The sequence below is a fragment of the Chiloscyllium plagiosum genome, unplaced genomic scaffold, assembly GCF_037043375.1.
Source record: "Chiloscyllium plagiosum isolate Xiang-an unplaced genomic scaffold, Cpla_swu_hap1 HiC_scaffold_5, whole genome shotgun sequence".
Taxonomy (NCBI): Eukaryota; Metazoa; Chordata; class Chondrichthyes; order Orectolobiformes; family Hemiscylliidae; genus Chiloscyllium; species Chiloscyllium plagiosum.
The window spans coordinates 111,299,194-111,316,267 of NW_028270143.1; the positions used below are offsets into that span (position 1 = coordinate 111,299,194).

General features: G+C 39.3%; 1 protein-coding gene across 2 annotated transcripts in view; it reads left to right on the plus strand.

Moving 5' to 3' along the window:
* The window catches only part of cnpy1 (canopy FGF signaling regulator 1), a 78,842-nt gene that overhangs the window by 36,391 nt on the left and 25,377 nt on the right, over positions 1 to 17,074 (plus strand). For both annotated transcript variants that reach the window (XM_043690716.2, XM_043690717.2), the window contains exon 2: positions 2,317 to 2,432. In XM_043690716.2, coding sequence (XP_043546651.1) covers positions 2,317 to 2,432 — 116 coding nt within the window. The remainder of the gene's footprint in view (positions 1 to 2,316; positions 2,433 to 17,074) is intronic.

Genomic DNA, 17,074 nt, shown 5'->3' on the forward strand with positions numbered 1-17,074 from the left:
ACGATGCATTTAGGTTTTTCATAAAACCTTCAGTCCTCTGGGGGGGGGGGGCGGGATGGGGGGGAGAGCGCGTAGGGTGGCTCCAGTGTTATCATGGAGGAGGTGCAATGTGTATTCGCACTGATTGCAGTCTATGGGTCAGGAAGCTGAGAATTGAGTTGCAGATGATGGAGCCGAGACCTAGGTCTCCCAAGTTTTGAGATCAGCCTGGAAGGCATAATGTTGAAGGCAGAGCTGTATTCAATGCACAGGAGTCTGACGTAGGTCTCCTTGTTTTCCTGATGTTTCGGGAATGAGTGCAGTGCTGGGGAAATGGCGTTGGCTGTGGACCTGTTACATTGGTCGGCAAATTGCAGGGGATCAAGGCAGGCTGGGATGCAAGAGTTGATGTTGGCCATGACCAACCTCTCAAAGCGCTTTATAAGTATGGAGGTCAGAGCCATTGGGCAGTAGTCATTAAGGCACGCTGCATATGTTTTCTTATCTCCTGCAATGATGGTGGTCTTCTTGAAACAGCTGGGGACTTCAGCTTGTAGGAGGGAGAGGTTGAAGATGTCACTGAATATTTCTGCCAGCTGGTCTGCACAGGATCTAAATGCACGGCCGGGGACTCCGTCTGGGTCCATGGCTTTCCTTGGTTCACTCCCGGGAAGACCAATTTGACATCTGCAGCAGTGATGGAGGGAACAGGTGCATCCAGGGTAATTTGGGTAGGTGACAACATGTCACTGGCATTCTGCTCAAACCGAACATAGAAAGCATTGAGTGCATCAGGGTGGGATGTAACTTTGTTTGCTATCTTGCTCGGGTTCATTTGTATCCCATTACATTGTTTAGGCCTTGCCACAGGCGGCAGTTGGATCCTCAAACATAATAGGCCTAAAAAAAATCTCTCATGCACCCCAGGAAATCCTCCACCACAGTATTATCGCTAGTTTGGTCGATATGTCGATTTAAGTCATCCATGGTCACTATTGTACTCTCAATGCATCTTGAATCTCCTGTTTAATGCCTTCGCTTGCATCTGTTTGGGGATCTATAAACAAGTACCACCAATATTTTCGGCCCCTAGGTATTTCCTATCACTAACCATACAGATTCCACATCTTGATTTTCTGAACAATATCCTTCCTCGTGATTAAATTGATTTCATCCATAATTAGCAGTGCTATCACATCTCTCTTCTCTGTTTGCCTGTCCTTCCTAAATATCAAATACCCCTGGATATTTAGTTACCATCCTTGGTCACCCTGTAGCCATGTCAACATAATTACAATAATATCATAACTGTATATCCATGAATGTCCATTGGGTCTGTAATCACTTGGGCAGACTCTTCCGTCAGCTCCCCACCCAATTGTAAAGTCACTGTGTTACCACCTCTGCATGATGGTGGGTGACTGAGGCAGACAAACTCGCACAATCATAACTTAGTGATAATGTCAAGCTGTTGATTGACTCGTCTGTTGAACGGCTAAACATTCTACTACAACCGTTGGTTTTTCTTTTCACAATTTCATTACACCGATTCAGGTAGTCGATGGCCTTGTGGTATTATAACTAAATAACTAATCTAGAGACCGAGATAATATTCTGGAAACCTGATTTGAATCTGTCGTGGCAGATGATGGAATTTGAATTCAGTAAAATTATGGAATTAAGAGTCTAATGATGACAAGTAGATTGTCAGAAAATCCTTTTGGTTAACTGATGTCCTTTTTTGGGAAGGAAACTGCCATCCTTGCCTTGTCTGGCCTGCATGTGACTCCTTGATATACATCAAAAGGATTTACTCTTAACTGCCCTATGGTCAATTAGGGATGGCTAAATAGTGATATCCACATCCTGTGAATGAACTTTTAAAACAATCTGATCAGAAGTGCTAAACCTTCTCAATATCTATAAATAACAACATGCAATGTGTTTTCTCAATCTTTCATGAACTCATTGTCTTAATCTCTTTGTTTTTGATATTACATCAGTACTAAACCAATCTATTTTCCTCTCTCTGTTCCATTTTATAAATCAGAACTTTTTTAATGCCTCTAAGCAACTGTGCCATTTAAGTATTGGTCATATTTTCATTGTTTAAGATGAGCTGGAATTCTCATAATTTGAGATTTCACTTTTAGCAATTTTTCATATACTTATATGCCAAAAGATGGTAGAAAAGCTCACTAAATTGAGGTAGCTGCATGTTTCAGGTTCAGTTTATGGAGGATAGAAAGCTACTCTGCCAATTTGTAAAATCATTTTGATCTTTTGTAAAAACTGTCGTCTTGTATTTATTTGACTTGATTTTGTTTTAATTTTAAGTTTGCAGGGCCTTGGTGGCTGAACTAGACTGGGCAATTAAACAAGTGGATCCAAAGAAAACTATTCAAGTGGGGTCTTTCCGAATTAGTCCTGATGGTTCTCAGAAACCAAATGAGGTATGCATGTTATTTAATAAGCATATTTTAAAGCCACTTATTCAAACAGCAGTGGTCCACGAATTCAGTAACCTTAATCTTATAGGGTAATAGATTATAAATTGAATCTACCCTTGGGAAATCGAAGTAATCTTTTTGTAATATCTGGGATGGATTTTAATATATTAAGTAATTAAAGTATTCTAAGAATCTTCATGAAATTCAGAAAGCAGAAATACCAAATTTACCATCACTTTGCTGTTTGTAGCTTTTGTTGGTAGTTCTGAGTTTAATGAAATAACTGAGGTAGCATGATGACTTATTCTCAAAGTGCTGGCATATTTATTGTGGTGTGCTGATAATTTTAACTGGGATTCACATGGTCTGTTTGTTTAGAATAATGTTTAACTTCCAGTTTTATTATGTATCTAATAGCTACTACATTGAGTACAAACCTTCTCTTATTAAATGAAGGGGATTAATTTTATTATACCAGTTTCTCTGAAAATTAAATTTCTTAAGTATCAGTCCTACTGATATATTTAAAGAGACAGTATGGGAAAATGAAATGCTCACAGAAATGACTTATGCCAAAAATTCTTCCAGCAATAATTTCTGTATAATCTAAAATGAAATATTGTATGAAGAAGAAACTAATTACTGAAGGGGGGAGCAGGAGAGGTAAATGAATTAATTCAAAATTCTGGTCTTCATAATCTAGTGTCGTCCTCCTCACATCAAAATGAGGCTGTTAAACTTTAGAATATATTCCCCTTTAGGAACTTTCAAAGAGGAGATGGTTTTGTTACAGAGTAAGTGAATTCTTGTGGAAGGGATGACTACACCCACATCTTTCTGGATGATTAAAGATAGTTGAAATGAGACTGAAAATAGGGAGGTGAATAACAAGTCTGAAGATGTGCAGGTTAGGTGGATTGACCATTCTAAATTATCCCATTGTGTCCAGGAATGTGCAGGCCATGAATTAGACATGGTAAATGTGCAGTTATGGCGATAGGAGTTGTGCGTCTGGGAGGGATAATCTTCGGAGGGTCAATATAGATTCAATGGGCCGAATGGCCTGAATGACCATTCCACTGTAGGAATTCTGTAATTCTGCAATAGCCATAAGGTGGGTACAGTAACATTAAGAACCAGGAGCAGGAATTTCAGCCCCTCGAGCCTCCTCCACCAGTTGATAAGATCATGGCTGACCTCATCTCTGCCTCAACTCCACTTTCCTGCCTGCTATTTATAACCCTTAAATCCATTTCTAATTATAAATCTGTCTATCTTCTCCTTTTAAATGTATTCAATGTCCTAGCATCCACTGTACTCTGGGGCAGTGATTTCATGATGTTTTGAGAGAAAATAATAAAGTGAATATAGAAATTTTTATTTTAAATAAGATCTCTTCTCTATGAGGGCAAGGAGAGGGTATGAGAATAAATTTATATCTAATGTAAAAACTAAAATAAAAAGTATCTTGGAACACTTAGCTAGTAAAGGCATACCAAAGACAGAATGGTTCCAGTTAGGGACCAACAATGAGATCTTTTGGAGGCAGAAATTTTGACTGAGGTACTTAATGACTTCTTTCCATTTAGCTTCACTGGTGAAGATGATGTTGCAAATGTAGAAAAAGTGAATAAATACTTGAAGAGAAAATATAATTACAGGGATATGCAGAAATTGCAGGGAAGTGAGGGTTAATTGAATTATTCTACAAAGGAACTGAAACAGGCAAGATGAATGGGCGGCTCCTGTGCTGTATCACTCTGATACTTCATATATAAACAATTGCCTTAGAGTAGACTGCACATGTTGTGTACTTTTGTTAACTTGTATGCGAGCTAGGCTTGGAGGTGGGGACTTCCAGAACTGGATTAGTACGTGTGAGTTTAAATTTTTATGTTGGACATAATTCCTAAACTTATGAGGCAGAAGTACATTTTCAGAAATGATGTTCTTTGTATTTGATGTTAAGCTGGTGTTTTGTCTCCCTTTCCTGGTATCTTAGCCAATCTTTTCAGCCAAAGACATCTTCAAAAGAAAAGCAGTCTCAACTGTTCATTCATTTTAATAATCTTGTGTGTTCATTGGCTTCATTGACTTCTCAACGTTTTAAGCTTGGGATTTCTGCCAATTTATTACCCATCCTTAGATATGCACTGCTTAAAAGTGGTGTGCTGATGATTCACCTGGCTAGGACACTTTAGAGAGCAGTTAAGAGGTAAATGACTTGTTATTATTGATTTTTTTTTAATATAAAATATTTTTCTTTAATTTGAATTTAGATGTTTTTACAGCGAGGTTTGGATTTCAATTTGAATTTTGGTTTGCTATTCCAATAACTTGATGACTACGCTATTACACTCTTTTTATCACGTCATTTGTGTTGAGTAGTTTACATTTATGTATCATTAATCATGCTAATTGTTTGCAGCAGGAGGTGCCTGAACAGCATATCAAAGCTAATGTGGATTTTGAATTGAAATTGGTGATCAGTAGATAAAAATATTTGTCCTGGAAATACACAAGGACTTGTAACCCCCTAACGTTCAAAAAATTGTGGGGTTGTCGAATCATCATCATTTGACATTGCACAATAAAAATCTGTGTTAGATAACAATTATTCTAACCCTGTTTCTGGCTTTTCACCAAATTGAAATAAAAATATAACTGTTACTTTTACAGTAAATTCTGGTCCATTGTAAGTATGGCTAAAAATGTTAACTTATTAATGTGAAACCCCAACAGCAACTTTAGCTGAATATAATGTGCAGTTAATAGTAGATATTGCTGTCAGATGTGCACTACAAGACACCAAAACATCATCTCCCCATTCAATATGGTACAACCTCTCCTGTCTGAAAATCTATTGTTCAGAAACACCAGTTGTCCAAAACTCTCTTTTTGTGCAGACACAAGCAATTCATCAGTTGACTGTGCATTGAAATCAAAAACATTGGCCCACATAGTATTTGAATAAATAAAATAAATGTTATTACTGATTTGTATATCTACCATGTTTTTCTATTTGAGCATTTGTGTTGGGCGTTCTATAATGCATAACATTCAGAAATGACTTTTTCCTAAAAATTCCAGGCAGGAAGTTTTCGGATCATGGACCAGTTCCAATGCAGAAGGCTAATCAGCCTATCAGGTCTGCACCATCTGTTTGCAAAAGCAGTTGAGCTAGTCTCCTATCCCCCATTGCTGTAACCCTGATAATTCCTTATCTTCAAGAGTTTATCCAATTCACTTGTGAAAATTGCTATTTGAATCTCTTCAACCTTCTCAGAAATGCTACATTTTTTAAAACAAAGTTTACTAATGTTTCCTTTTGGTTACCTTGCCAATGACACTAATCCATGTCCTGTGATTCTCAACTCCTCCACCAAAGGGAACAGTTTTTCGCGACCTAATCTATGCAGACCCTTGATAATTTTGAATACTTCCATTAAAATCTCCATTCAACCTTCCTCAAGGAAAACAACCCCAGGTTCTCCAGTCGCACCATATAACTGAAGTAATCTAATCTGTGAAACTATTCTTGTAATTATTTTCTGTACTTTCTCTAAGCCTTTCACATATATCCTAAAATGCGATGCCCAGAATTGATAACAATAGTCTAGTTGAGACCAAACCAGTGCGTTATAAATGTTCACCATAATGTTCTAGCTCTTGTACCATGTACTTCAGTTTTTAAAACCCCAGATCCTTTTTAACCACTCTTTAACTTGCCCTGCAATCTTCAATGATTTTTACAAATCTCTTCATTATACAATGGCTTTTGGGTTATACCTTTTTATTCATATTACTTTTCTTACCGATAAACTACATCACTTCTCCTCTGCATTAAATTTAATCTAGATCTAAGTCATTAAAATAAATTAATAAATAAAATAAATAACTTAGTGCTCTTAGTATCAACTGCTGGAAGAAAACCTCTGGTTGGAAAACCTGCTTTTTACTGCTACTTTGTCTCTTGTGACTGAGCAAACTTCGTTTCCTTGCCACAGTGTCACTCTTATTTCATGGAACTCAACTTTGCTAACAAGCTAATTATATGGCATTTAACTTAGTATATTTTGCAAGTCCACACACACTTTCTGAGATGTTGATCATGGAAAATAAGCAATGCTTTTGAAAACCATGTGGATATGGCTGAGTTTTCTCTTGCTCATAGTCTCATGGAGATGCCAACCTGCAACAGGAACTATAAAATTGTGAAGTTTTGAACATTGAATTGTCAGAGTAATTCTAATTATGACCTTATGTTGGAGGCAAGGATGTTGAAACAAAGGAAAATAACCTGAGCGCAGCGTGAATTAAGATAAGAAACTAATTGTGACAAATTCAGTACCAAAGCTTGACAGTGATTTTCCTTTTTTTTTAAAAAAAAGGGAAGTTTTATTTTTCTTTCAAAAACACATGTGAGGAACTTTTGAAGTCTGAATTGTTAACACCAGCTGCTGAGCTAAAGGCCCCAGGTTCAAATGCCGCCCCAGGTTCAAATGCCACTCCAGGACTTGTTGACCACTAGGTGTTGATGACATTGCTCAACAGCTTGTTGATCAGCCTATGAATTCTTTCAAAGCTGCAAGCTGTTTTCCAAGGGAGAAAAAAAAGTGATACGCCAAACAAACAAAAATGTCATATTAATAGGAAAGGGAATTTTGCTGAAGCGCATGAATGTTAGTAGATTCCCAGCCTGATGAAAAGATTGAAATTGTGACACATATATCTTTTATGGTGAGTTTCTTCATCTTTACCCTCTCATTCCACCCTCGAAGTTACATATTCTCCCAATGTATGTGTTCTCAGAAAATTAATGATCATCACCTATTTTTCCATAACCTTAAATTAAAAACATTAGCAAGTTAACTATGTAATTAACCAGACATCTTTGTTCTGAAATTAAGTTTAGAAAAAATTAAAGTTGCCATGATCCCAGATGACCATAGGGCTGCTCTCCTATTAGAGAGAGACAACTAGTGGTGGTTAGACCCGAGGGTCACCACACCTCAGGCGAGTCGAATAGTTGAAAAGGAGGGCTTTCCACGGATAAGAGAATTGAACCCACACTTTTGGCGTAACTGCATCACAAACCAGTCATCCAGACAAGTGAGCTAACTGAACGCCAACTGAGTAGTCAAAAATAATTACAGAGAGTTTGTGTTCTTGCACAAGTACTCCTGCATTATATCTTAGAGACAAATAAAAGTGGTTTTGATCAGGGTGAATTTAAATCATATAACTTCTGCGAGAGAAAATTCACCTTGAAAACACACAATCCACTTTTTTCAGATGGTCATTCAGGCTTCAAACACTGTAGTACCATACTGTTTTTGTATATCACTGTAAAAGTGCCATGTCGAAAAAGTCAATTTAAATTTTTGTAATTTAAATAGATGATGGTTCTCACTCATTGATGTGGGGTAAGTTGGGCATTTCATTGTTGAGCACTTAATTGAATTTAGTCGATGATCCCTCAAAATGAATATTCAACAGTTAGTCATTTTTAGAAAGTGATCAGAATGGTGATCTAGAAAGTGTGGAATTTGCACATTCTCCCTATATCTATGTGAGTTTCCTCTGGGTGCTCTGACTTCCTCCCACAGTCCAAAGATGTCCAGCTTAGGTAGATTAGTCATGCTAAATTGACTATAGTGTCAGGCCAGGTGGATTAGCCATGGGAAGTGCAAGGTTACATGGTAGGGGGTGAGTCTGGGTGGCATGTTCTTCAGTGGGTCGGTGTGGACTCTAAGGGCTGAATGGCTTACTTCCACACTAAGGATTTTATGACTGTAATGACAAACAAATTTTATACAGGACACTTTTTATTGCAGTTCTTCTCTCTTCATTGTGCATTTACCATGCAGCTCTCAAGGCTGATGGATGAATATTGCCAGTATCACAAAGAACTGGCAGAAGAAGCTTCCCCTCATATTTTCCTCACTTAAAGGTATAAAACTAATTTCCTCACAGTGGCCCAGTAAGTGGAGAACTGTAGCTCCAATTTAATATTTGGAGTCTTTTTTTTCCAGAAATGAGAAGTTTTGTTTATATAACCAGGCAGACAGAGTCACTCCACCTTGAGAGTGCATTTTGTGCTTGTGTTACTCAAACCATTGCACCAATGATAAAGCATGCAAATAGTGAACATGTCTTTGTCTTCAAATAAAGGATTCACATCAAAATCACTTTTTAATACTTATATGAGTAATATCAAACAATGTGCTTTGGAAAATAGTATGATACTGCTTCCTTGTGACTTAGCAGTAATTCCATCATATTGTGGTGCACTGAGCCACATGAAACAAAACAATTTAGCTTAATCAAGGTGTACATTGGGTTTGATCATTTCAGCTGAGTTAAACAATATTGTTCAGTACAACTCCTTCCTATAGAAATTTCTATTTTTCTCCATTATAGCTCCATCTGCTGGTGCAATGTGCTGATCGTTGTTTGCCATTTTTGTTTTGAGATTTGTAGAACTTTGCGTTGGCATGGAGAAGTGGTGGGTAATTATCCATTTAAAATTGAGACCTTGATATAATATAAAATGATTAAATTATTACCACATTGATAATGATTTTCCCGTATTACAAAGTGTAGTATAGACTATTAACAATAAGTTGCATATTTTATAGTACATTTAATGTGGCAAAGCATCCCAAGGCATCAGTAGCTTGGTCAGACAGGCATTTTATGAACTGTCTAAAAGTAAAGAGAGATACAGAGAAGTTGAAAGAAAGAAGCTTAGAGTTTGCAACTTTGACAACTGAAGCATAGTGGGACAAGGGAAGTTTATTGTATCAGAAGCAGCTCCATGAATTTGCGCAAAGTCTGTAGAGATACAAGCCAAGTTAATCTTTCACCAGTAACTGGTTTTAAGCAAGTACAAAGCAAGGTGGAAGGAAACAGCAAAAGAGGAAAGACAGGAAGGAAGAAAGGATGAGGGTAATGTGATAGAAAAAGAAACACAAGTTGGGTTTCCAGGAGGTGCAAGCAACGACAGCAGAATCATAATATTGCCCCATTTTTCAGAAATCAGCTATGAAATTGTTGAACACGAGTTGAACAAGGAACAAGAGTAGGTCTCTCAGCTTTTCAAGATACTCTCCATTCCTGCATACTCCCAATAATCTTTCATCTCTTGGTAATCAGGAAGCTATCTACCTCTGCCTTAAAAATATTTAAAGATTCTACGTCCATTGCCTTTTGAGAAAAAGAATTCTAAAGACACTCAAGCCTTTCAGAGAAAAAATGTTTCTTAAAGCCATTTCTTTCTTAAACGGGCAACCCTTTTTTTTTAAGTTGTGACGTACAGCATCAACCAGGCAGGGAAAATCTCTAGGAGGAGCTGTGTTATTTTATTAATTGGTGAAAAAAAGACACCGTATAATCAAGTTGCAAGAGCTGTCGTTTTACTCATCCATTTAATGATGCTGTGTTAAGATAGAGATGAAGGTGAATTTTTTTTTGTGAGGGGAGTAATTCTGTGGATTTTCTATTAACCGCAGGAGATTATCAAGGTTAGTCACTCATCAAGTATATTCAAGGCTGAGATAGACAGATATTTATTCAGTCAGGGAATTAAGGGTTATGGGGAAAATGCAGGAAAGTGTAGTTGAGGATTATTGGATCAGCCATGATCATCTTGAATGGTGGAATAAAATCAATGGGCTAAATGGCCTACTTCTGCTCCTACGATTAATGGTCTTGGGGAATATTTAGAGATTTTGGTTTGAACTGTTCATAGGGCATGGTTGGCATTGCTGTCAAGGCCAGAATTTATTAAGAAGATGGTGATCACCTGCCATCTTGAGATGTTATAGTCCACCTGGTGTATGCATATCTGCAATGCTGCTCAGGAGGGAAGTCCAGAATTTTAATCCGTCAGTGTCAAAAGAATGGTGATATACCATCCTGACGTAAAAGTATGTGATTTGGTGGAGAACTTGGAGGTAGTCGCCTTTCCACCAAATGGCTACTCTTGTTCTTCTAGATGGTAGTAAACGCACGTTTGGAAGGAGCCTTGGTGAGCTGTTGAAATACATCCTCTAGTGATACGCACTGCTGCCACTGCATGCTGGTGGTGGAAGGAATGAATGCTTAAAGTTTTTGATGGGTTGGTGTCAAGCAAACTGCCTTATTCTGGATTGTGTTGAGTTTCTTAAAGCTGTGGCCTACTTGCTAAGAATACACAGTCTCTGATGTGTACTTGTACCCACACTATTTACCTGACTAATCCGGTTAACTCTCTGTTCAATTGGGAGACACTGCACACAGAACAATGCAAATGTTACATTGTTAACCTGAGGCCTCAGCCTCCCTGCAGTCAGAAAAAAAGGATGGAGGCTGCATTGTTGGAAGGCAGTGCTGTTATATAAGTAGGGTACAAAGTAATATTTGGACATACAATGAAGCAGGATGGGAGAAGGCACCAGTTGCATCCACCCTGACCACTGTAGGCAATGTATAATCTCACAATTGTCTCTCTCTCTCTCTCTCTTGCTCCATTCATGCTAGTTATTCCTCATTATATTGAATGTCAGTTGCTTCAAGTTGTACATCTGAAAGATTCTGCATACATATAGTTCTTTTAATGGCACAAATGGTCATCATTGATTAACCTGCCGAAGTGGCTGGAGAAAATCTGTACAGACTAAGGAAAAACAGCAAAATCGTTTGCCATCCTGAATGGAGAGACCTGTGGGTTTCAGTGCACAGTCTGGCAGAAGACTCTTCCTGTAATAAGCAGCTACTTTGCTATTGTTTTCTTTACAAGCTTGCTTTGGCAAACTGGCAGTGTAATTATGTTATGAATACACTGATTATATCAGCTGAGAAGTACAAACTTCAAGCTGGCAATATGATGTACAGTGGCTCTGCCCTAGGCAATGTATCCATTTATTTAGATTTGATTTATATTTTTGTATCATTTATGAATAGATTTTATATTTGAAATGAAATTTCAGATAAAATTTGCATTGATCTTAGTTTTTGCAAATAGGGCATAGAACTCAATTATCCACAGTGACAGTAATCTGAGATGACCTGACTCCCCTGTTTGATGGTAAACAGTCCTCCCATATTAAAGTAGCAAACTAAATTCAACACAGTATAGACTGATGAAGCTGCAAGATGTTGGACAAGTATCCCAGATGACATGAATCCAAATGCAAGCTACCAATCTGCACAACATTCCTCCACATCTCCCCGCAAAAAAACTCAATTAGTAAATTTACTAAATTTAGTGGTTCAGTGGGTAGCACTGTTGCTGCCTCACAATGGCAGGGACTCAGGTTTGATCGAGCCTTGGACGACTGTCTGTGTGGAGTTTGCACCTTCTCCCTATGTCTGTGTGGATTTCCTCTCCACAGTCTACAGATGTGTAGCTAAGGTGGATTATTAATGCTAAATTGACTATAGTGTCCAGGGATCTGCAGGCTAGGTGGATTAGCCAGGGGAAATGCAGCATTACAGGGATAGGGTAGGTGGGTGGGTCTGGATGGGATGCTTATCAGAGGGTCACTGTGGACTTGATCGGCCAAATGGCCTGCTTCCACACTGTAAGGATTGTATGATTTTATGACCCTGGTTCTAGTTTCTTCCATAAGCAGAAACATCTTTTCCACATTCAGCCAGTCAAGTCCCCTAAAAATCTAGCGTATTTTAATGAAGTCAACTCCTTCTCTTCTATACTCCAGAGAATATAGGCCAGGTTTGTCTAGCCTTTCTGCATAAGGCAATCATTCCAGGTATTACCCAGTAAGCCTTCTCTTAACTGCTCTCAACTCATTACCATACATCCATAAGTATGGTAACCAGTACTGTACACTGTGCTTCAGATGCACTCTCACCAGTGTCATATATACCAGAAGCATTACGTCCCTACTGTATTCAATTCCCTCTCACACTAAAACAAAACTTGGTTAGCTTTCCTGTCTACTTGTTGTGTCTGCATGTGAACTTTGTGATTCATTCACTAGGGCACCCAGATCTCTGCGTCTCAGACCTCTGCAACCTCTCTCCATTTAGCTAATATGCTTTATTTATTCTTTTTGCCAAAATGGGTAATTTCACACTTCTCCATATTTGTGCTCCATTTGCCAGATCTTTGTCTACGCACTTAGCCTATCTATGTCCATTATGCCCTCTTCACGACTCATTTTCCTACCTTATTTTGTGTCATCAGCAAATGCAGCTACAATTTATTCAATCCCTTCATCTGAATCATTTATATAAATTATAAAGTATTGAGGCGCCAGCACCAACCCCTGTGGTCTACGAGATATGACATCTTGCTAGTCTGAAATTGACTCATTTATTCCTATCCTCTGCTTCCTGTTAACTAGTCAATATTCTATCCATGTGAATATGTTACCGCCTATACTCTGAGCTTTTGATTTCTGCAAGAACCTTTGATCTGGACCTGGACCCTCCACACCAGCTCCATTACCAAGAAAGCCCAGGGGCATCTCTACTTTCTGCGCAGGCTGAGGAAAGCCCACCTCTCGCCCTCCATCCTCACTACATTCTACGAGGGTTTTTTGATAGTACCCTGAACTGCTGCATAACTGATTGGTTCGGGAACTGCACCATCTCTGATCATAAGACCCTACACTGGAGAGTGAGGACAGCTGAGAAGATGATCAGAGTCTCTCTTCCCTCCATTACAGACATTTACACATGCTGCATCCGAAAGGCTAAGAGCATTGTGGAAGACCCAACAAACTCCTCACTCAGACTCCTCTCTCCTGCCATCTGGCAGAAGATGCCTGAGCATTTGGTCTCTCACAGTCAGAATGTGCAACAGTTTCTTCCCCCAAGCCATCAGGTTCCTTATCACAGTATGATTGGACTCTTTCCCATCTGAAATTCTTTGCACAACTTCGAATTGCTGCTAGAAAAATATCTAATTAATCATTCTTCTATTACAATGTAACTCACATGTTTTGCACTTTATGCGTTATATGATTGTGTAGTTTGTGCTATCCATGTAGCACCCTTGGTCCTGGAGGAACGCTGTCTCTTTTTTTTTACTGTATAAGTTGTGTATGATAGAAATGACAAATGAAAGCTACTCTACTGTCTACTCATGTGACACCTGATCGAATGCCTCCTGGTAATCTAAGTACAATGCATCCATTCATTCATCTTTATCTACAGCACATGTTAGTCACTTCAAAGAATTCCAGTAAATGGGTTAAACATGATTTTCCTTTGGTAAAGTATTAACTATACCTGGTTATCTTGAACTTATCCAAATAACCTATCATAACATCTTACATCGTAGTTTCTGACATTGTCTCTATGACAATGTTAAGTTAATTGGCCAATGGCTTCCTTCTTTTTGCCTTTTTGAATGCAGGAGTTATAGAGTCATCGAGATATACAGCACAGAAACAGACGCTTTGGGCCAACTCATCCATGCTGACCAGGTGCCCCAAATAGATCTAGTCCCATTTTCTGGCATTTGGCCCATATCCCTCTAAACCCTTCCTATTCATATGCCTATTCAGATGCCTTTTAAATGATGTAATTGTACTAGCCTCCACCACTTCCTCTGGCAGCTCATTCAAACATGCACTACCCTCTGTGTGAAAATGTTGCCCCTCAGGTCGCTTTTAAATCTTTCCCTCTCACCTTCAACCTATGCCTCCAGCTTTTGATAACCCCACCCTGGGGAAAATACCTTGTCTATTTACCCTATCCATGCCCTTCATTTCATAAACTTCCATAAGGTCACCTTTGGCCTCTGACACTCCAGGCCAACCAGCCCCAGCCTGTTCAGCTTTCCCTCTAAATCTTCCAACCATGGCAACATCCTTGTAAATCTTTTCTGAACCTTTCAGGTTTCACAACATACTTCTGATAACATAGAGACCAGAATTGCATGCAGTATTCCAATAGTGGCCAAATCAATGTCCTGTACAGCCAAAGCATCACCTCCCAACTCCTGTACTTTACGCACTGACCAATAAAGGCAAGCATACCAAATGCTACCTTCACTATCCTATCTATCTGCACCTTTCAAGGAACTATGAACCTGTACTCCAAAGTCTCTTTGTTCAGCAACACTCCTCAGGACCTTATCATTCTGTGTATAAGTCCTGCCTGATTTGCCTTTCCAAAATGCAGCACCTCATATTTATCAAAATTATACTCCATACTTGGCCCATTGGCCCTTCTGATCAAGATCCTGTTGTATTCTGAGGTAACCTTCTTCGCTGTCCACTACACCTCTGATTTTAGTGTCATCTGCAAACTTACTAACTGTACCTCCTATGTTCACAACCAATTCAGTTATATAAATGACTAAAAGCAGTGAACGCAGCACTGACCCTTGTGGCACACCGCTGGTCACCAGCCTCCCCAATGAAAAGCAACACTTCATCACCCACCTCTGCCTTCTATGTTCCTAGCCAGTTCTGTATCCAAATGGATAGTTCTCCCTGTATTCTGTGTGATCTAACCTTGCTAACCAGTTTACCATGGGAAACCTTATCGAGCGCCTTACTGAAATCCATACAGATCATGTCTACTGCTCTCCTCATCAATCCTCTTTGTTACTTCTTCAAAAAACTCAATCAAGTTTGTGAGACATGATTTCCCACATACAAAGCCATGTTGACTAATCAGTCCTTCCCTTTCCAAATACATGTGCAACCTGTTCCTCAGGATTCCCTCCAACAACTTGCCCACCACTGACGTCAGGTTCACCAGTCTATAGTTCCTTGGCTTTTTCTTATCGCCTTTCTTAAATAGTGGCACCATATTAGCCAACCTCCCATCTTCTGACACCTCACCTGTGACTATCAGTGATATACATTTCTCAGCAAGGGGCCCAGAAATCACTTCCCTAGCTTCCCACAGACTTCTAGGGTACACCTGATCAGATCCTGGGGATTTATCCACCTTTATGCATTTAAAGACATCCAGCACTTCCTCCTCTCTAACACGGACATTTTTCAAGGTGCCTTGAAAACATCTAGTTCCCTACGTTCTATATCTTCCATAACCTTTTCCACAGTAAATACTGATGCAAAATACTCGTTTAGTATTTCCCTCATTTTCTGCGGCGCCACACAAAGGCCACCTTGCTGATCATTGAGGGGCCCTATTCCCTCCATAGTTACCCTTTTGTCCTTAATGTATTTGTAAAAACCATTTGGATTCTCCTTAACCCTATTTGTCCTCCTGATTTCCTCCTTAAGTATACTCCTACAGCCTTTATACTCTTCTAAGGATTCACTTGATCTATCCTGTCTGTACCTGACATATGCTTCCTTCTTTTTCTTAACCAAACCCTCAATTTCTTCTGTTGTTCAGCACTCTCTATACCTACCAGCCTTTCCTTTTACCCTAACAGGAATATATTGTTTCTGGACTCTCATTATCTCATTTCTGAAGGCTTCCCAGAAGTCAGAATAAGATTGCAATGGAGAATTGATTTGACAAGCTATTGGAAGTTTCACCCTGCCTGCAGATTGGACAGAGATACTACATGTGGTGATCACTCATCTTCATTTTCTTGATGGAGAGCGTCTACATCTTGCGCAGTGAATATATTATGCTAAATTGGAAAAAGTACAACTAAATCTCTCTTTCATTTGGAAGGGATGTATGGATGGAGGGAAATTAAGGTGATAAAAGGACAAGCTTGTTTGCTTGCAAACTGTTTTAGGAAGGAAATGGTGTTAATGAGTCATTGAAGAGTGGATCAGGATGTTGCGGAGTTCCTTTGGAGCTCTCAACAAAGAAGCAAGATGTTTTTGCTGATGTCGTCATATTGGAAGTGATGAAATGATAGAGGATAATCTGTTAAATTGGAAGCTGAGGGGATGGAAGACAAGGATTCTGGAAGGGACCGGGTGAGGGCAGAAATGGTAAAAGGCCTGGTCAACCATGTTGCAAGCGAATCTTCAGATGAAAGAACTCTCGATCGTGGATATTGCTATGGAAGATGCTATCACCAGACTGATGCAAGGAGAAACAAACTGAAACAATGAAATAGTCTCCTTGCAGGAAATAGGCTGGGAGGAAATTCAGCCAGGCTTGCAGGAAGAGTTGGTGGGTGTTCTATGTGTTTTCTGTGAGGATCATCACCTTACTGTGGTGGTGAAGTTTGCATGTCCCAATGACCTTTTAAAGTGATGTTATTTCAATCCCAACCTCGTGGCAGGGCCAGCTCCCCCCACCCCATGGTAGTAAAGTCAAGGTGGAGGTTCCAAAGAAAGAACAATCCAAGGAGTCAACAGCACTAGCTGAAGTGCCCTTGTCATCTTGAGTCATTGTGCCACTCAACCTGGGCACTAACCATCAAGACCCGATGGAACTTGACTGTTCAGCATGGGGACTCTGGTGCACCAGTGTCACACTGGGTTCTATCAGGTAATTAATATGGCAATAAAGTGTTAGATTTGGAAACCGCCAGCCAAGGTTCTGCAAGAAGGGGTTAGGTGCATGATGGTTTTTGACTTTTGCTTTTGGGGTACCTTGAGCTGCTGCATCCATAACTCAGCCGTCCTCTTTCGCGTGTCTTCTGTCTCAACCCAAACAAAGCAAGAGCTAGAAAAAGTACCTATAAAATAGGCTATCACATATCTATTCTTGTTGAGGAACTGCACCCAGCAAGATTGCCATTT